The sequence below is a fragment of the Scyliorhinus torazame genome, chromosome 3 (genome assembly GCF_047496885.1).
Source record: "Scyliorhinus torazame isolate Kashiwa2021f chromosome 3, sScyTor2.1, whole genome shotgun sequence".
Lineage (NCBI taxonomy): Eukaryota > Metazoa > Chordata > Chondrichthyes > Carcharhiniformes > Scyliorhinidae > Scyliorhinus > Scyliorhinus torazame.
The window spans coordinates 154,046,942-154,068,561 of NC_092709.1; the positions used below are offsets into that span (position 1 = coordinate 154,046,942).

The 21,620-nt window shown below is 48.0% G+C and overlaps 1 protein-coding gene across 3 annotated transcripts in view; it reads left to right on the top strand.

The window, feature by feature from the left end:
* The window catches only part of cc2d2a (coiled-coil and C2 domain containing 2A), a 294,925-nt gene that overhangs the window by 137,143 nt on the left and 136,162 nt on the right, over positions 1 to 21,620 (top strand). For all 3 annotated transcript variants that reach the window (XM_072496407.1, XM_072496404.1, XM_072496406.1), the window contains exons 22-24: positions 5,480 to 5,618; positions 12,264 to 12,464; positions 18,019 to 18,111. In XM_072496407.1, coding sequence (XP_072352508.1) covers positions 5,480 to 5,618; positions 12,264 to 12,464; positions 18,019 to 18,111 — 433 coding nt within the window. The remainder of the gene's footprint in view (positions 1 to 5,479; positions 5,619 to 12,263; positions 12,465 to 18,018; positions 18,112 to 21,620) is intronic.

A 21,620-nucleotide genomic window follows, 5' to 3' on the forward strand; every position in this document is an offset into this window, starting at 1 on the left:
GACGATCACAGAGGACGACCAGGGGCCCCGCTCGACTGATTGCTTCATTTTAACTGTAATCTGTAAATATAAAACACCAAATGTACATAGCGACCAGATTTGTAAATAGTTACTAAACACTGTACGGAGGTATTACGGTACCTCCATAACTAATTATACCATGTTGGTGTGTTTTGTAGTTTCTGTCCACCACCCCTGCCGGACTTTTTTTTTAACAGGGGGTGAATGTGGTGTTATAGGTATTACGGTACCTGAGAGGCTAAAGTGCCATTGGTAGAAGCTGTATGCTTGCTTTTGGCTAGAGAGTATAATAGCTCCGCCATGATAGGTGGGGTATAAGAGCCCATGCCGCCCCAGCAGCCTTCATTCTGTACCTGAGCTGCTGGGGGAAACATCTAGCTTATTAAAGTCTTCAGTTGGACTACAACCTCGCTTTAGTGGTCGTGCATCAATTTGCAAATGCAAAGTGCTAAAGAATACATTAATACTTACAAAAACTTTATTATCAGAAGGTTCCTTTTCGTTCTCTCTTCTTGCAACATTTGTCTTAACATCTGAAAACTTAAGATACAATTCAAAATCCAAGCAAGCAAAGTAAATAAATTACGTTTGCGGTTTCGATTCTCCTTTCCTTCAACTGCTTTTAGCTTTTTACATGCAGCAACCATGACCCCCTTTCCAGAGACTCCCTATCCTGTGCACCTGGCGGAGTGCACGCATCCCATCTCACGGTCACAACATGTGGGGGAACGACACTCATCTTATTTGTTGTTAACGTCTTGGAACTCCAGGGGTGGCCCCATCACATGTACTATTCCCCTCTGCAATTGCACCCAATGCTGACTGTTAACACACTGATTCTCCAGGGACTGAGTTAATCACTGTTCCCTTTCCAACTCAGAACTTTCACTGCCTTGTTTCAGTAACCGTCTCACAGTCACCAAGTTTCTTATCGCTCCTCCAGCTCCTCATATCTTCTACTCTGCTGCCGATATGCCATCAGCCAAAATGCTGTTCCCGAGCTTCGCCCTCAAATGGACCCCTGTGTCCACTGCATACCATCTCCCTCCAGAATAACCTGTATTCATCTTTGTTTCAGAGGCAATTTCCCTGCTGCACATTTCGTGACAAATCCATCCAAAGTTTGTTTTGCCATTTTGCTATCTTTTGGGGTCCCTGCTCGTGGTCACCAGACACTGGAAGACTCTTAAACAGGGGATCTCACTTCCCTCTCAAATCTGGATCCGGTAATAAGTATCAATGACAGGAAAGAAGTACGGATACAATTTCTACTTTATTTGGTTAACTTCTTTTCGGGGAGGGAGTGGTGCTGTCACTGGACTAGTAATCCAGAGACCCAGGGTTCGAATCCTACCAGGGTAATTGGTGGAATTTGAATTCAAATCTGGAATTAAAAGTCTAAGGACGACAATGAGATGTCGATTGTCATAAAAATCCATCGCTTCTCGGCCTTTTGGCTAAGATCAAGTGTAGTCATAAAAATCCATCTGATTCACTAATGTCCTTGAGGGAAGGAAATCTATTGACCTTACCTGGCCTGATGTGACTCCAGATCCACAGCAATGTGGTTGACTCTTCAATGCCCTCAGGGATGGACATACATGTTGGCCCAACGAGCGATGTCCACATCCCATGAATGAATAAAGAAAAAAAAAATTAAGCTACAGTATATATTGATAAAACTCATTGCTTAGAAAGACCCATGTGCAGGAGCTCGCCCCCTGGGTGGTCAATCCGCTGAATGAACTCTTGCCACACCTTCCTGTGAATGACCAGGTTACGCTTTCTGATGGCAGCAACAATGTCCTTGTGGGTTGTGGCTTTACATCCATTTCTGACTGTGGTCGCTTGACATACAAGGTAATATCTCGAATCGCTCATCCAATTGGGTTTCAGTGTCTTATCAATCCTACTGTGGCTATACAAGACCACCTGCATGTAGTCATCTCCTGCTCTCAGCGGGCTATGACTCCAGGTGCATACCAGTGACGGATGTCACATCCGCATCTTGATAAGGCAGGAAGAAAGCTATTCAGATTTATCAGGAGAGGCCATTAACTGTGAGAGCAGTTGTAGACAGGGGGCGGGATTTTCCAGCCATGACAACAGTGGGCACACCACAAGTGGGATGGGAAAATTTGGGAAGCTGTTGAAACTCAACGGCTCATAAAATATTCCCATTCAGCCCTTGACGATGGCCGACACTGGCGGGATGTGTGTGCTGTGTGTGCATGTCGTAGACCTCCAACCCCAACGTCCTACCAGCCTGTGCAGAGTTCTGCAGTTCAGCCCCCACATGACATGGTTACATTGTACTTAAATGGAAATAGAAAACATACCAAAACTGCCTTGGGAGCATTACACATATACACAAACTGTCAGAATTTCTTACATTATTGTGTCGTGTGGAAATGTTGCATGTGGAACTGAGGTAGATATTGCTACTCAATGTTCCAGTCCACTGATTTATTGGTTGATAGAATCATTGAACCCCTACAATGCAGAAGAAGGCCATTTGGCCCTTTGAGTCTGCACCGGCCCTCTGAAAGAGCACCCTACCTAGGCCCACGCCCCCACCCTATCCCTGTAACCCAACTTAACCTTTTGGACACTAAGGAGCAATTTAGCATGGTCAATCCACCTAACCTGCACATCTTCAACCCCATGATAAGATTAGTTTTAGATCTGCAGTCATTCCTCCTGCTTTAACCAATTGAAACTAGACAAATTGAAATGTACTTGGGGCAGAATTCTGCGCTCTGCGCAGGGGCTTCTGAAGCGGGTGGAGGAGGTAGCAATAAATTGTGTAGAGGGATTCCCCCCAGAATTCCACCTATCCTGGCACAAACACAATATCACAGATATGCGAGCAGGACATCGGGCAGGAAACCACTCCTTTCGCCTATTAAGGCCCTTGCAAAGAACAATACAACACAGGAACAGGCCCTTCAGGCCTCCAGAACTGTACCGCTCATGATACCAACCTTTGCCAAAACCCTCAGCACTTCCTTGTGCCGTATCTCTCTATACTCTATATTCATGTGTTTGTCAAGATGCCTTTTGAATGCCGTTAATGTATCTGCTTTCACAACCTCCCCTGGCAACGCGTTCCAGGCACTCACCACCCTCTGCGTAACAAACCTGCCTCACACATCTCCTCTAAACTTTGCCCCACGGACCTTACACCTATGCAGTCTGATGACTGAACCTCCACCCTGGGAAAGAGTGCCTACCCATCCGCTCATTCTGTGCCCCTCATAATCCTGTCGACCTCTATCAGGTCACCCCTAAACGTCTTTCTAATGAAAATAGTCCGAGTCTATTCAGCCTCGCCACATAGCTAACATCCTCTAGACCAGGCAACATCCTAGTACATCTCCTCTGCACCCTCTCCAAAGCCTCCATATCCTTCTGGTAATGTGGCGACCAGAATTGTGCGCAATATTCCAAGTGTGGCCTCACCAAGATTCTATACAACTGTAGCATGACTTGCCAGTTTTTATACTCGATGCCCCGCCCAATGAAGGCAAGCATTCCGTACGCTTTCTTGACTACCTTGTCCACTTGTGTTGCCACCTTCAAAGATCTGTGGACATGCACGCCCAGATCTCTCTGACTTTCTATATTCCCAAGAGTTTAGCCAATTACGGTATATTTCCCCTCTATGTTAGAACTTCCAAAATGCATTACCTTACATTTGTTCGGATTAAACTTGATTTGCCATTCCTCTGCCCAAGCCTCCAACCTATCTCTGTCCTGCTGTATTTTCTGACAATCCTCAATCCTTTCTGCCACTCCACCGACCTTGGTGTCATCCGCAAACTTACTAATCAGTGGCCACCGAACGGTTACTTAAGGGCCTTTTCCTGCCCAGCCCCAATTTGTGGCTGGCGGGTGCAAGTGGGTGGGAAAAAGAGAAATACATATTTTCCCATTTCGGGCAGCAAGGGCGCCTTAATCTGAAAACCCATTCAGATTTGGTGCGACCTCCCCTCCAGGACCTTGGAGCTCCAGCCCTCCCTAACCCCCTGGTCTGCCCCAACACCATGATCTTCAAACTCCTGATTCCCCCCCAAAACACCCTTTACCCTCCTGCCCCTGGACCGGGCCCGGGACCTACATTGAGGACGATCCCAGGACTTTGTTCCTGGCAGAGTGCTGCAGTACTGCGACTGACCACTGCAGTGCTGTGCCTGGAAGGGTTGGAGAGCCGTCAGTCAATCAGATTGGCCGACAGTCCTCACGGGTGAGACAATCTTCCAATGGTAGAAGGAGGTCGTGCCCACTGCCAATAAATGCTCAAGTGAGTGTGAAATGGCAGTGGGCTTCTGAGAGTCGGTGATAGCATGTTACATGCTGACTCTTGGGATGGCGAACGCTGACTGCACCCTTAAAACTCAATCCTTAATCTTTCCTTCATCTGGTAATACCAATATAGTCCTAACACTGAATCAGGTAGTACTCTTTTACTCAAAACTCGCAATCGTAAAATGCAGATTAAATGACAATTGATTAGATTGAATAGGTCAGTTGATTTTTGTAAAATTCATTTACGTGATGTGGGCGTCGCTGGTTAGGTCAGCATTTATTGCCCATCCCTACTTGCCCTTAAGAAGGCTGTGGTGAGTTGCCTTCTTGAACCGCTGCAGTCCTTGGGGTGTAGGTACACCCACTGTGCTGTTAGGGAGGGAGTTCCAGGATTTTGCCCCAGTGACAGTGAAGCACAGCATATATTTCCAAGTCAGGGTGGTGAGTGACTTGGACAGGAACTTACAGGTGGTGGGGTTCCCAGGCATCTGCTGCCTGGGTTGGTAGTGGTCGAGGATTTGGAAGGTGCTGTTTAAGGAACCTTGGTGAGTTGCTATAGTGCATCTTGTAGATGGTACACACGGCTGTCACTGTTTGTCGATGGTGGAGGGTTTGAATGTTTGTGGAAGGGGGAGCAATCAAGAGGGCTGCTTTGTCCTGGATGGTGCCGAGCGTCTTGATTGGTAACTGTACTGTTTGATACATGATCTTTTGTCAGGAAGCAGGGATAATCCTGGGAAACAAAACCGTATCCATTTAAACAAAACAGAGTCAAAATATTATTTAATAAAAGAAAATTACTGCGGATGCTGGAATCTGAAACGAAAGAGAAAATGCTGGAAAGTCTCAGCAGGTCTGGCAGCATCTAGGGAGAGAAAAGAGCTAACGTTTCGAGTCCGATGACTCTTTGTCAAAGCTGAAATATTATTTCCTTGGCAGTTTTGTCAAAGCTAAAATATTATTTACTCGGCAGTTTTCATGTTTTTTTTAAATTCTTACCACATTTACATGATAATCTCAATCCAAAGAAATATACACTGTGCACAAGTTGTTTTTGTGGACTAGCTGCTGTTTTGAAGAACTGCTTCTTCATCATTATTTTGCTTCTTGATCAGATCTTAGCACTTCTGTGCATTTATTTTTATTTCAGCGCTTTAAAACACATGGATGCCATTTTGTCTATTGGAGCATCTGGATTAACTGACACAAAGAAACTAGCTAAGTGGGCAGCAGAATCTAGGCTTGATCCAAATGACCCCAGCAACACAGCTCTGATGCAATTAATAATGGTGAGTAATCTTGGAAAAATTAAGGAAAATATTGGATTTCAAATGTTTTTATGAACCTGGATGACCGGTACAAATATTGACCATGGTCTACTCTCTCCAAATTGCAGTTGTCCACCAGGTCACATTTCAATAAATATATGATAAGAAGTCATTATTTGTTTAAAGGGCTTAATTTTTCAAACAGCTTACTGGATAAAAGTAACATCCTATAATGCTCCAAGAACAGACCAAGAACACATACAAAAGGTAATTCATGGTGTGGGCCCTTTGTGGACTACGTTTTAGGATTGTTAATATAGTGATTGGTGCCTGAGATGCTGGTGAAGGTCAAATTCCACCTCTCTGCATTCCTGGGCATAGAGTTCTGAGGATATTCCACGCCTGATTTGCTTAGTCACCTCAATGCAGCACTTCAGTACAATAGAAGCATCTCTGTTGGATGTACACAGAACTCTCTGAGGTCCCCGAAATTGTTTTAAAGAGACATCTTCCCAAAGCGTGTCTGTCGTATTTAAGTAGCACTCAAGTCACAGTGCAATCATTCGAAGGTCCCTGTGTTATTCCAAATTTATTGGCCAGTGTTCTCTGTTCTGGAGCCCAAATGCTCCCGGTAGCTCAGAATCGGGACAGCTCTCTTACAGGCGCTCGGAGCAGGGCCCTGGTGTGAGCCTCACTCCTTTTCATTTATAAATTTAGAGTGCCCAATTCATTTTTTCCAACTCAGGGGCAATTTAGCATGTCCAATCCACCTAGCATGCACATCTTTTTGGTTGTGGGGGCGAAACCCACGCAAACACGGGGAGAATGTGCAAACTCCACACGGACAGTGACCCAGAGCCGGGAACGAATGAGCCTCACTCCTTAATCATGCGGCGATGCCGGCGTTGAACTGGGGTGGGCACAGTACGTCTTACAACACCAAGTTAAAGACACTCACCTGATGATGGAGCTGTGCTCCGAAAGCTAGTGATTCGAAACAAACCTGGCGGACTTTAAACTGGTGTTATAAGACTTTTATAAGACTTTTCCCATGCAAATATAGGCACGGTGGAGAGCCCACGGTGTTGGGTCACCATTCAACGGGTGGTCTGATCCTGAGGTCCGGAGGCAGGTTCAGTCCCTTTAGTCCGAACAATGCTAATCCTGCCCCCCCACTGACAAAGAGGGGCATTCAACCCCCAAAACAAGAATAACGGGTCACCACCACAGCACACACGCATGAGGGTGACCCAACCTCCTCCAACAGACATCCCCCATCAGACACCACCCCCCCCCATCAGACACCACCCCCCCCCAACAGACACCACCCCCCCATCAGACACCACACCCCCATCATACACCACCCCCCCATCAGACACCACCCCCCCCATCAGACACCACCCCCCCATCAGACACCACCCCCCCATCATGCGGAATGCGGAATACAGGGTTAACGGTAGAGTTCTTGGCAATGTGGAGGAGCAGAGAGATCTTGGGGTCTATGTTCATACATCTTTGAAAGTTGCCACTCAAATGGATAGAGCTGTGAAGAAGGTCTATGGTGTGCTCGCGTTCATTAACAGAGGGATTGAATTTAAGAGCCGTGAGGTGATGATGCAGCTGTACAAAACTTTGGTAAGGCCACATTTGGAGTACTGTGTACAGTTCTGGTCACCTCATTTTAGGAAGGATGTGGAAGCTCTGGAAAAGGTGCAAAGAAGATTTACCAGGATGTTGCCTGGAATGGAGAGTAGGTCTTACGAGGAAAGGTTGAGGGTGCTAGGCCTTTTCTCATTAGAGCGGAGAAGGATGAGGGGCGACTTGATAGAGGTTTATAAGATGATCAGGGGAATAGATAGAGGAGACAGTCAGAGACTTTTTCCCCGGGTGGAACACACCATTACAAGGGGACATAAATTTAAGATGAAAGGTGGAAGATATAGGAGGGATATCAGAGGTAGGTTCTTTACCCAGAGAGTAGTGGGGGCATGGAATGCACTGCCTGTGGAAGTAGTTGAGTCGGAAACATTAGGGACCTTCAAGCAGCTATTGGATAGGTACATGGATTACGGTAAAATGATATAGTGTAGATTTATTTGTTCTTAAGGGCAGCACGGTAGCATTGTGGATAGCACAATTGCTTCACAGCTCCATGGTCCCAGGTTCGATTCCGGCTTGGGTCATTGTCTGTGCGGAGTCTGCACGTCCTCCCCGTGTCTGCGTGGGTTTCCTCCGGGTGCTCCGGTTTCCTCCCACAGTCCAAAGATGTGCGGGTTAGGTGAATTGGCCAATGATAAATTGCCCTTAATGTCCAAATTGCCCTTGGTGTTGGGTGGAGGTGTTGAGTTTGGGTAGGGTGCTCTTTCCAAGAGCCGGTGCAGACTCAAAGGGCCGAATGGCCTCCTTCTGCACTGTAAATTCAATGATAATCTATGATTAATCTAGGACAAAGGTTCGGCACAACATCGTGGGCCGAAGGGCCTGTTCTGTGCAGTATTTTCTATGTTCTATGTTCTATCAGACACCACCCCCCCATCAGACACCACCCCCCCATCAGACACCACCCCCCCATCAGACACCACCCCCCCATCAGACACCACCCCCCCCATCAGACACCCCCCCCCCCCCATCAGACACCCCCCCCCCCCCATCAGACACCACCCCCCCATCAGACACCACCCCCCCATCAGACACCACCCCCCCATCAGACACCACCCCCCCATCAGACACCACCCCCCCATCAGACACCACCCCCCCATCAGACACCACCCCCCCATCAGACACCACCCCCCCATCAGACACCACCCCCCCATCAGACACCACCCCCCCATCAGACACCACCCCCCCATCAGACACCACCCCCCCATCAGACACCACCCCCCCATCAGACACCACCCCCCCATCAGACACCACCCCCCCATCAGACACCAGCCCCCCATCAGACACCCCCCCCCATCAGACACCCCCCCCCCCATCAGACACCCCCCCCCCCATCAGACACCCCCCCCCATCAGACACCCCCCCCCATCAGACACCCCCCCCCCATCAGACACCCCCCATCAGACACCCCCCCCCATCAGACACCCCCCCCCCCATCAGACACCCCCCCCCATCAGACACCCCCACCCCTATCAGACACTCCCACCCCATCAGACACCACCCCCCCATCAGACACCACCCCCCCATCAGACACCACCCCCCCATCAGACACCACCCCCCCATCAGACACCACCCCCGAATCAGACACCACCCCCCCATCAGACACCACCCCCCCATCAGACACCACCCCCCCATCAGACACCACCCCCCCATCAGACACCACCCCCCCATCAGACACCACCCCCCCATCAGACACCACCCCGCCATCAGACACCACCCCGCCATCAGACACCACCCCCCCATCAGACACCACCCCCCCATCAGACACCACCCCCCCATCAGACACCGCCCCCCCATCAGACACCCCCCCCCCCATCAGACACCCTCATTCATCAGACACCACCCCCCCCCATCAGACACCACCCCCCCATCAGACACCACCCCCCCATCAGACACCACCCCCCCCATCAGACACCACCCCCCCCCATCAGACACCACCCCCCCATCAGAAACCCCCCCATCAGACACCACCGCCCCCCCATCAGACACCACCGCCCCCCCATCAGACACCCTCCCCCATCAGACACCACCTCGTCCATCAGACACCCTCATTCATCAGACACCCTCGCCCATCGCACTTCCCCCCCCCCCCCAGCAGACAACAGCCCCCCGTCAGACACCCCCCTCACCAGTCACATCCCCACCACACTCCCTCACTCCCATCAGTCACCCCCCACCCCCCCACTCCCTCAACCAACGAGACACCCCTTCCTGAAAGCTGAAGGGCAGTCCAGGCACCACAGTAAAAAAAATCACTGCAGCAACGCTATACCTTTCTAAGCATCTGCTGCCTCAGGCAAAAGTCTTTAAAGCAGCAGCTCTTACAAGTGTCAGAGGCTTGCTGAAAAGGCTAGAACACTTGAAAGGGCCTCAAATCTCCTGATAGCCTTTGAAATGCAAAACACCCATTCAATTGCACTGAGAAAACCCTCTTAGTACCCTATGATTTGCATTTCTCTGGGTCAGACACAGCTGCTAGCTGGATTGTGTATTGATCTTTCCCTTCATGCATAATTGCCTCTCAATTGCCCTGCCTTGATGCTAACTACGATGTTAATAAACATTCTTGCTATGATTGACAGCTCCTTACCGCATCAAAAGCACCCAAGTACTTTCTGCTGTGAGAAAAGAGGAAGTGAAACCACTTTGTGTCATGCATAACAATTCACATTGTTCCCTTTACTTGGACTCTATCCCTCTCTCTCCAAAACTAGCATTATCACTCTGTGTCCTCCAAATACCCAGCCTCAACCCATCTGTCCAAACAACCATAACACAGTCTCCAACTTGCTTTTCTTCTTTGACATCCTTGAATATGCCAGCATGTCCCATCTCAATATCTATTTCACTGTTGCCCATGAGCAGGGTTGCCACATTCCATAGATTTCCATCCACATAGTTTTTATCTTACCGGTATGGCTGAAGTGATATGCATGTAAAGCAAGGGCAAGTGAAGTGAGATGCAGGCTGATTGCACACAACATTGACTGTGAGAGTCATGAGCTCCTTCTGCATCTAAAGAGTAAATATTTATTTTGTTTTTATCGTTTAAAGTTGATGATAGTTGTATTAATATATAAATGATTAAGTATTTTTTACAACTCATTATGAAATATTCAGCAGGTATTAAACTTACTCAATTTTATTCAAGGGTCATGGTTAGTGAACAAGCCTGATTGCAATTATGCGGCCCACTGAGATGAAGGGCCATTCGTGTGCCCAGGTTGCCCATCACTGCTTTATTTAAATCCCTCCAGTTCATTTTTGATCTTTCTTTATGGCACCAAAATTTGCAAATTACTTTGTAATTTTGGCCATAATGCATATTCCTTCTCAACTTGTCACCAACATTCCATGCGAATACCTACATCAGTAATCACCAATTCAACAACACACGACTGCTCTTGCATTGCTCCTAACTATCAAACGTGCACTCTCTGAGCAATGACTTTGTCCTTGGCCTCTTCTTCCTTATTTAATGGGCGGGATTCTGCAGTCTCTGACGCCTAAATCGCATTCGGCTATCGGCCGGAAAATCCCCGTTTGCGCCGAATTCAGGGGCGGTGCCGCTTTTGCGATGCTCCGCCCCCTCCAAAACGGCATACTTGCACCGCATGCCATATGGACGGCCTCAGGACGTCACCTGAGGCCCTCCCCCGATGCTCCGCCCCTAATGGGCCAAGTTCCCGATGGGGTGGGTCACTCCTGCTATTTATTTTCGTGAACCCGGCATGGCGGCTGCAGACTGGGTCCAGCTCCGCCACAGTCGGGTGGGAACCGTTCCGCGGGCAGCGGGGCTTTGGTGGGGGATGGGAACACTGGTAGGGGGTGGTACGGGGGTGGCGAGCCTGGGCACGGGGGGGCATATTTGGCAGGCCGGGTCCGCGTGCGGCCGCACCATGTTGCACGCCCGTGGCCACGGACCCAGCAATTCTCTGGCCATATCCGCAGCTAAAGCAGGGGGCTTTACACTGCATGCCTGCTAGCCCCCACCAGACAGAGGATCAGTGCAGCATTTGCACTATTTTTTCAGGCGTAAAACTAACTGTTCCCACGCCGGTGTCAGCACTTAGTCTTCAAATCGGAGAATCCAGCCCCATGTATCTCTCAGGACCATCATTAGCAAGTACAAGATCAGTTTTAAAATACACTAATGATGCCCAGGTCTACCCCTCCATACCCAACTACCTTGTCACAGTATTTGTCTGATGTATAGTCATGGATGGGTCACAACCTTCTCCAACTCGGCATCAAGAACACTGAAGATAATCCTTCCTTTCCATAGAAACCACTTCTGACTTAAGAATTCTCAATGACTGGGCAAATGTGCACCCTTGTTGTCTTGTTTGACCTTGAAATAAGCTGTAAGCCCAACATTCCATTGACAAGACCAGTAACTTCCAGATATGTCGCATTGGCTGCCTTTATCCCCAACTCAATTCCAGTCCAGAAACATTTAAATATGCTTTTGTGCCCTCCAGTCATGGATACACTTTGGCAACCTCCATACTTTACCCTCCATGACCTGTAGTAAATGCACGCGCCATAAACTACATCCTTACCTTGATGATCTAGATTGGCTCCTCACACTGCAATTTATTATATCAAAATTCTGGCTTCTAAAACACTTCAGATTTTGCCTTATTCCAGCTCTGCAATTCTTCCCACCATTTCAAATGCTTGTTCCTCTAAATCCAGCCTTCAATACAAAGCTCTTTCTGTTTGCACTTTTTAGGATAGTTGGGATATCCTATTTGCCAAACCTATCCTCTGGAATTACTTCCGTAGATTCCTAAACATTTCTACTTCTCTCCCCACCTATCTACAAACTTCAAAATCCATTTCTTCAGTCATTTTATAACTGCCAGCCCAAATGTCTCCCAATTCCTGTCTTTGTTGGTGAAGCATTATACAGCATAACTTTATACGAAAGGAGCTACAAAATCATGTACGGAAGGGGCCATTCAAGTCTTTGTGGGCTTTTTCAAACAAAATGTCTTTTTGCAGAGTACAACAGGTGAGGCTCAGGAAAAAGATTTCTTCAGACTGGAGCAGCTACAAGAAGAATTCAACTTTGTTTCAGAAGACGATTTTAATAAGTCCAAGCGATTCCGACTTCTGCAGCTCCGAAATGAAGAGGTGGCAGAGTTCCATAATTATAAACAAGTACCGATTCTGGATCGAGAGATTTCTGAGAAAATTTTCCAGGTATGATCTTGTGGCTTTGCACAGGTTTGGCCTTGAAAAGCATGCTATACACAACAGAGTATGTTCCCAGTGGTGATGGTACTGGAGGAGCTACCCAGAGTCTTTTGGGGAAGTTTTCCGAGGTTCTTTAAGGCAGGTTTGGAGGTGGGGTGGGGGCTGAGAAAACTGGGAAAATCACGATTGGACATTTATCTTAACATGTTTCTACTCCCTTCTGTCTTTCCCGGGACAGATTATGGAAAAGTCAGGGATCCTCACAGCTGAGGAGGGGTGGCAATTTAACTTATTATGGAGACAGAAAAGAGGAAGAATCAGAGAGGAATCACTCTTTCCCAATAGGAGAGCCACCTCCAACTATGTCTCCAACTCAACAGTGAGGAGAAGACGAAAGGAAAACAAGATGGACTGTCTCAGTGAAACTGACAAACCGTGAAGCTTTCATCAGTTACACTGAATAGTTACCATTTATGTAACTATTCAGTTGTCAGAGAATGCTATCACTGTGTGAGAAGTGATTGTCAAATGCTTGAAAGGTACTTCAGCTGCATTTCCTCCATCCCAGTGAACCAGGTAGGGACAAATTGCCTGACAACGTGCCTTGTCATTGAAGCTCCAGTCCACCCTCCTCCCCTGTATATCCCACAGCCCCGTATCCCTAACTCTTACCAAGTTGTGTGATCCTTTCTCTTGCAATGTGACAAAGCAGGGAAGTGGGAGTATTAGGAATGACTTGTGTTCACAGGAGTGAAGGACAACACTTGTGTTTAGTGTCTGCGAGACATGCATGTGAGAGGGCAATAGGCTGTTATTGTGGGCAGTGTTGTGTTAGGCTGCTTCGGATAACACAGGCTGCTACTTGATGCAGTCTTAACTAAAGTATGCTCCAGACTCTGAAATGAGTTCAACGTGTTTATTGAACTATTAACACAGTTCTCAAATGAGTTTGACTCTCTGCTAATCTAACTGTAGTAACTCAGTCTAACTGTACCAGCTTGCTCTAACCCACGTGCCGGGGTGTGATGCTGCTGATCAACCCTGTCTAACTCTCTAGATGTCTGTCTGTGGAAAGAGGCAGGGTGTGAGTGCCTCATCCCTTTTATAGTGTTTATGTCATGCCCCCTTGTGGTGATGCCACCTCTGAATGTCCTGACTGTCCATTGGTTGTGTCCTATTCTGAGTGTTCATTGGCTGCATGTTTGCATATCATGACAGGCAGTTCATATCGGGATGTGATGTCCTTGCAGACAGAGAGAGGGAGGAATGAGCGGAGCTGCAAGGTGTGTTGTTCTGAGGCATGTTGTGCTGGAGAAATCTGTGTCCATCAGAATGTGGGGCTTGGCACTTGACATTGTTTCCCCACTCATCTGTCATGCCCTCCTGAGTTCTTGGACCCATGACTACTTCTGTCCATGCCTCCTTGGCTGAAGAAGCTGTCCTCCTCGTCCTGTCCATAGGAAAGCTCACATGACTGCAAGTCCTCAGCTCCACCTCCAGGAAAGTGTCGGAGATCTGGGGAGCTAAGCCACCAAGGCCTCCTCACCATTCCTGTAGGTGCCGCAATCTGAAAAGTTCAAGTTCTGGTGAGATTCTCTGAAGCATGTCATGACCCCTTAATTAGAAATCTTTCATCTAACAAAATGACCACGTCATCCAGCCCACCCACCCTAATTAGTCAAGAAACCAGATCTTAATTGTTTGCTGTGGTAAAGAGCTCTTATGTTGTTGACTCTCAGGACAAAGAGCTTGTCAGTGTCACTTACATGTTCAAGTGTTAAGAAATGTCCTAGAAATGGTAGCCTATAAATCCCTTGCTGGACTTGTTGGAAAGTGAGTTGTAAATTTTGCTCATCAGCGTGACTGAACATTGATCAAGTCCTGGGGTGGAATTAATCGTGAAAATCGCAGGTGATGTGGCCATTGACAGCAGTTCCTGGATGCTCACTCAGTGGAGGATGAGGGGAGCAGTAAATGGTTGCAACTAAAGTCTTTGTTACTTAAGCATGTTCAAAATGTCATTTGTTGTTTTCCTACTTTCTTGGCAAGAAAGCGGGTTTGCTTTTTGCTGGGGTCAAAGGAGATAGAAATATTGAGATTTCTGGTAGGTGATGTTACTGCCTCCTTTTCTGACCAGAGCATTAAGATGGAGTATTTAGAATGCTCCCTCCCCCTTCCCTTGGAGTTTTGGAAACTGCAAATAAGAGATGGAGAGCTTGTGGAAATGGCCACAAATATTTTCATCGCCCCAATCACAAGAGTGGCCTTAAGGCGAGGATTTTCAAATCCAAAATTCTTGCCAGGCAGCCTGTCCTTAGCTGCTGAAAAACGCAAGGGAATTTGGGTAAATTGTCTAGGAGTGGAGGTTAAATTAATCTAGTAATTTATAGTTTGTATGACTCGTAAAAGTGAGTTTTGTCCACCTCACATTGCGATGATGGGGGAAGAGTGTGGTGTAGTAGTAATGTCACTGGATTAAGTAATTCAAAGGACCTGTCGAATGCTCTGGGGACATGGGTTCATATCCCACCACGTCAGCTGGCTGAATTTAAATCCAATTCATAAAATCTGGAATTGAAAGCTGGCCGCATTAACGGTGACCGTACGGACGGCACGGTGACGCAGTGGTTAGCACTGCTGCCTCACGGCGCCGAGGACCCGGGTTCGAACCCGGGTCACTGCCCGTGTGGAGTTTGCACATTCTCCCCGTGTCTGCGTGGGTCTCACCTCCACAGCCCAAAGATGTGCCGGGTAGGTGGATTGGCCATGCTTAATTGCCCCTGAATTGGAAAAACTAAGAAAGACTTTTTAAAAATTACAGTGAATATAAAAGTAATGGAGACCATAAATATATCATTGGTTATTGTAAAAACCCATCTGGTTCCCTAATGTCCTTCCAGGAAGCAAATCTGCCATTCTTACCTGATATGGCCTACAAGTGACTCCAAATCCACGATACTGTGATTTACTCTTAATTGTCCTCTGAAAGAGCTTAGCAAGCCATTCAGTTAAAAGGCATTTAAGGATGAGTAACAAATGCTAGCCTTCCTAATGACACTCGTATCCCATGAATGAGTTGATATCCCATGAACGAGTTTTTTTAAAAAGTTAACAAAATTGAAATGAATTCCAGCTGTGCAAGCAATTAATGGCAATGCACTGACGTAGCATTAATTATTCAGATAGAGGAGAAAGAAAACGCCCCAGCCTCTGCCTTCACCCCCAACAAAACAAATTAAATAGGCAATAGATGAAGGTTGTCAATCTTAGTATGTTCCTTCTGAAAATAATAGAGCCCTCACCACCCATTTTATCATTTAAAAAAGATTTCTAAAATGTTCATACTCGGCTAGATGTCTGATACACTTGAAAGTCTGCACCCATCTTTTTCTGTTTGCCCAGTAAGGTTGCATTAAGCTTATCTTTAGGGATGCACCACACTTCGTTAAGTTCAGCAAGTTTTGTGACACTTGGCAGAGCAAAAGTTTGCAGGTCCATATTGTGCTGGTGTCTAACCACTAAAACCACACACTTAACAATAAACAGTAAGTTTCAAACTACTTCTCCATCTGGGATCACAACCAATCAGGCTTTAGCATGGCTGGCTTTGGACTTTGAGAACCAAGTCAATCTTGCATGAATGACTTGCGAGAGCTCAAGTATACTAAGAACTAGTGTACTTTTATCTGCCCAATATCGAAGTAAGTATAGAGAGATCCAGGGATAGAACAGTTTCACTGGTCATTGCAATACAATTTACGAGAGTACAACATGTGCTTCAACATAATCTTGTCTTCAATAAGCATGTGAATATGCATGTGTCTCAGGTTATGGTTCAACAGATTAATTTATTTAATATTAAACCTATAAATTAGTAATATTCCCAAAAAATCATCTGTTTATGGTAACTACAAACTTTGTTAAATTCCTCAGTCAAAATATCAAAATTGTTCTTGCCCTCAATAATAGTTGCTCACCTCTGATGGAGTGAAAAATTATCCTGAGCTCTCATTAACTCTTTACCCCTGAGACTGACTGAGCTAAGTAGAGGCAAACAACCATAAGTGCACATTCAGTAGGTCCTGCTGCACAGCTTTCTACCAAGGGACTCCAAAGTATATTCACCCTGCACATCCTTCAGATCTAATCCATGTGTACACGCCAGTCACAGAGGATAATTCTCCAGTTTGTATGACCTGTGATTTTTAGAAAATTGGTGCTTTGTTGAGCGAACTATCATATGCATTATATTTCAGATTGACACCAGTGTTTCAACAGACATTATTATATTAAAACCTACATTTTTTTTTTTTCAAAACTAAAAAGCCATACCACAAAATGATAGATGCGATTCAGCGGACTTGAGTTCAGTGGGTTTTTCTCGACGGACGCAGCGCCAAGAAACATCGCGCTCTCCAGCAGGAAAGGTGCCTCTCAAGTTGGGGCGCCATTTTGCCTGGCAGCCCCCATCTTTCCTCTCTTTCACCCCCCCCCTTTTCAGGCTCCCTCCCCTCATTTTTAACCCTGCCCTGGGCCCGAACACCCAACCAGGCAGCCTGGCACCCTGTCAGTGCCCTTGCCAACCGAGCAGTGCCAGGCTGCCAGTGCCTGGGTGCCAGAGGGAGTGCCAGGGTGCCACCCTGCCCTGTCTCCAGCTACCCGGGGTCTCCAATGGCCTGGGGGACTTCCTCCCCCCCTCAGGTGCCATTACGACTTGTCCATGTTTGTGTGGACCAGTACTAAAGGACGCCCTGGCGAGGTCTGCCAGGTGCGGCCGTTGAGTCCCGGGCACGGGGTGAATCCGGCGAATGCATATTTAAATAAGCTATGCTGATCTGGATCATGCCCAGTGAAGGCGAAATCCAGATTGCAACACCTCGCGAGACGTTTCGAGCATCGCGAATCACGTGAGACTCAACAGCCTCATCGCAACACCAAGTCAGGCGCGACGAGGCCATTGAATCGCGCCCGATATCTTCAGCAGAATGGTCACTAAAGTATGTTCCAAATAGCTTTGGGGCAATAGATGCACAAGTTCATAACTTTGTCATTGTGTCATTAGTTAGCAAGGAAAGCCCCAAAATAAACACATTTTTAAGGATTCCTAATTTTGTTACAATCATTACAGGCTACATTTAAAGTTTAAAAGCTTCAAATTTGTAATTGCCTCGCAACTAGGAGATTTATACAAATGGAATACTGGAGAATCTGTCAAACTAGACTATGGTCGGCAAAATGAAAAAGTAAACCATAACAAGGTAATTTTCCAGTGCAACATGTGCACTAAAAAATCCTGTATGTGTCTCAATGAATGAAGAATACTTAATCTGGTGACTTGTTATTGTTGTGTTTTGGAGCAGCAATGCTCTGTCATGGTTAAGCAAGTGGTGAGTTTATAAGCTCAGTCAGTCTGGCAGGGTCATACACAGGAGTTTTACTTCAGAGATAGAAAAATTGGGTGAAGTAAGTCGACTAAATATTCAGGAAAAACATTTTCTAATTTAAGAATCTGTTCGCAAATTTGTACATCATGCTTTCTTTTATTCTTTTCTTACTTCAGGAATATGAGAAGAAACATCGTGAAAAAGATGTCGTTGATATGACAAGCCATCTTGATCCCCACAGAGCACTGGTAGCTAGGTTCCTGCAGAAGGTAATCTAATAACACTATCAGCCTGGTTTTGGACGTAACATTACAATCAAACTTGTAAAGTTCCAGTGGAAGACATCATAGAATTCAACATTGTAGTTTCTGACTTATGGCTAAGTGATTTACTGTGACAGGTACAATCAGCAAAATTTTCATTGAATGCATTTTCTAGAAAAGAAATGTAGCTGAGCTAAATATAAAGAACAATTTTTCAGTTCCATATCAGTAATACAGTTAAAGGAAAGGTGAGAACCATCAAAGATGTAAATTGACTTGTAGTAAATACAGTGGGCGTGATTCTCCCCCCAGCCCCCCCCCCCGACCAGGTGGGAGAATCGCCGTGGCGGTGCGTGAATCGCGCCATGCCGCCCCGACCCCCGCACGCGATTCTCCTCCCAACCCCCCCCCCCCGAAACCAGCGCCGCGCGATTCGCGCCGGGCCGCTCGGAGAATCGCCGCAAACGGCGAGCGGCGATTCTCCGGCCCGGATGGGCCGAGCGGCCGCTACGACACGACAGGTTCCCGCCAGCGCCGTCCAGCCCAAGTCGCTGCTGGCGGGAACTCTGCGGGAATGCTGGGGGAGGGTTCCTTCACCGGGGGGAGGGGGGGGTCTCCGATGGGATCTGGCTAGCGATCGGGGCCCACCAATTGGCGGGCTGGCCTCTCCCCCCCCCCCCCCCCCCCCCCCCCCCCACCCCCAGCCCCACCCCCCCGGGCCTACCTCCTTCCGCGCACGGCCCCAGAACACTGGGGCCATGTTGGTGAGGGGCCGGCGTGCATAAGAAGTTCCCCGCGCATGTGCATGGTGGCGCGGTCCAACTGCGCATGTGCAGGATTGGGCTGCCCCAACTGCGCATGCGCGGGTTGGTGCGGCGACCATTTGGCGCCGCGTAAGGACGCGTGAACCGCTCCTGCGCCGTGCTGGCCCCCTATGGGGCCAGAATAGGTCGTGCCCGGGCCCTCACCAACGGCGTTCACAACGGCGCGGGCACTTAGTCCCGGGAGCGGAGAATCCCGCCCAATGACTTTGATATAAATAAGTTGGAATACTTAAAAAGGCTGAAGTAACTCAAAACATCAGTCTTCAGGGATAGATGGTATTTGTTCTAGCGTGCTGAGAAGAATGGAAAGAGATTGGCAAGATTTTGACCATCATTGTGAATTAATCAATGGACACTGATGAGACAGGCTAAACCAATGTGGTGCCCGTATTCAATAAGTATGACAAAGCAGACATAAGCAATTAGAGACACTTTAGTTCTCTAACTCAAGCAAATTAATTGATTCTTCACACATGAAGGTAGAGTTTCAAAACTCTGACACAACGGGCGGGATTCTCCGCAATCGGCACGATGTCCACCGACCGGCGCCAAAAACGGCGCGAATCAGTCCGGCATCACGCCGCCCCAAAGGTGCGGAATTCTCCGCATCATGAGGGGCCGAGCCCTCACCTTGAGGGGCTAGGCCCGAGCCGGACTGATTTCCGCCCCGCCAGCTGCCGCGGAAATGACTTCGACGGGCGACGCATGCGCGGGAGCATCAGCGGCCGCTCACGGCACCCCCGCGCATGCGCAGTGGAGGGGGTCTCTTCCGCCTCCGCCATAGTGAAGACCATGGCGAAGGCGGAAGGAAAAGAGTGCCCCCACGGCACAGGCCCGCCCGCGGATCAGTGGGCCCCGCTCGTGGGCCAGGCCACCGTGGGGGCACCCCCCGGGGCCAGATCGCCCCGCGCCCCCCCCCAGGACCCCGGAGCCCGCCCGCGCCGCTTTGTCCCGCCGTTCGAAAGGTGGTTCAATCCACGCCGGCTGGCGTGGGTTGACAGCGGCGGGACTTCGGCCCATCGCGGACCGGAGAATCGCCAGGGGTGGGCCCGCCGACTGGCGCGATTTCTGCCGACCGGCGAGGCGTGATTCCCGCCCCCGCCGAATCTCCGGTGGCGGAGAATTCGGGACACGGCGGGGGCGGGATTCACGCCAGCCCCCAGCGATTGTCCGACCCGGTGGGGGGTCGGAGAATCGCACCCCATATTTTGCTTGGTTGAAGTGTGAATCAGGAAGGTAATCAGGAAGGTGGGGGAGTTGCAATACTGGTTAGAGAACATATTACAGCTGTACAGAGGGAGGACACCATGGAAGAATCAAGTTACAAGGCACTGTGGGTAGAACTCAGAAACAGGAAGGGGGTACTATGATGGGGGTGTACTACAGGCCTCGCAACAGCCCATGGGAAGTTGAATAATAATAATTGCTTATTGTCACAAGCAGGCTTCATTGAAGTTACTGTGAAAAGCCCCGAGTCGCCACATTCCGGGGCCTGTTCGGGGAAGCCGGTATGGGTATTGAACCCACACTGCTGCCTTGTTCTGCATTACAAACCAGCTGTGCTAAATCAGCCCCTGAAGAACAGATATGTAAGCAGATTCTGAATAGATGTAGAAATAATAGGGTTGTTGTAGTGGGAGACTTTAATTTTCCTCATATTGACTGGAAATCCCTTGGGGCTAGGGGTCTGGATGGTTCGGAATTTGTTAAGTGTGGCCAAGAAGGTTTTTTAGAACAATATGTGGATAGTCCGACCAGGGACGGGGCTATATTGGAGCTGGTACTAGGGAACGAGCCCGGCCTGGTCATCAAAGTTGCAGTGGGAGAACACGTGACGAACAGTGACCACAATTCCGTAAGCTTTCGGATACTCATGAAAAAGGACGGGTTAAGGTGCTAAATTGGGGGAAGGCTACCTCCAACCAGATTAGGCAGGATTTGGAGGCTGTTGATTGGACGAGGTGTTTGAGGACAAATCCACATTTGGCATGTACAATCTTTTAAGGAGCAGATGATAAGAATGCAGGACAGGCATGTGCCGGTAAAATAGAAGGACAGGAAAGGCAGGATTTTGGAACCATGGATGACCAGGGAAATTGAAAATCTTGTCAAAAAGAAAAAAGATGCATATGTGAGGTACAGGCAACTAAAAACAGATAAAGCACTTGAGGAATACAAGGAAAGTAGATAAAAGCTCAAGCAGGGAGTTAGGAGTGAAAAAAGGGGTCACAAAATGTCCTTGGAAGACAGGATTAAGGAGAATCCGAAGGCATTTTATACGTATCTTAGGAACAAGTGGGTAGCTAGAGAAAGAGTAGGTCCACTCGAGGACAAAGGAGGGAAATTATGTGTAGAACCAGAGGAAGGAGGTGAAGACCTTAATGAGTATTTTGCAATGGTATTCACAAAGGAGAGGGACATGTTGATTGGTGGTGTCTCAGAGGGATGTGTAAAGGGAAGTCTTTGTCCCAGGGCATAAATGACAATTACAAGGGAGCATAAGTTCAAGGTGAGGGGGGAAATGTTCAGTGGAGATGTGTGGCGCAAGATTTTTACACAAGAGGGTGGTGGTGGCCTGGGATGAACTGCCAAGTGAGGTGGTTGAGGCAGATACGTCAGTGACCTTTAAAACTTATCTGGATAGGCACATGAACAGGCGGAATATAGAAGGATCCAGGCGGTTGGTCTAGA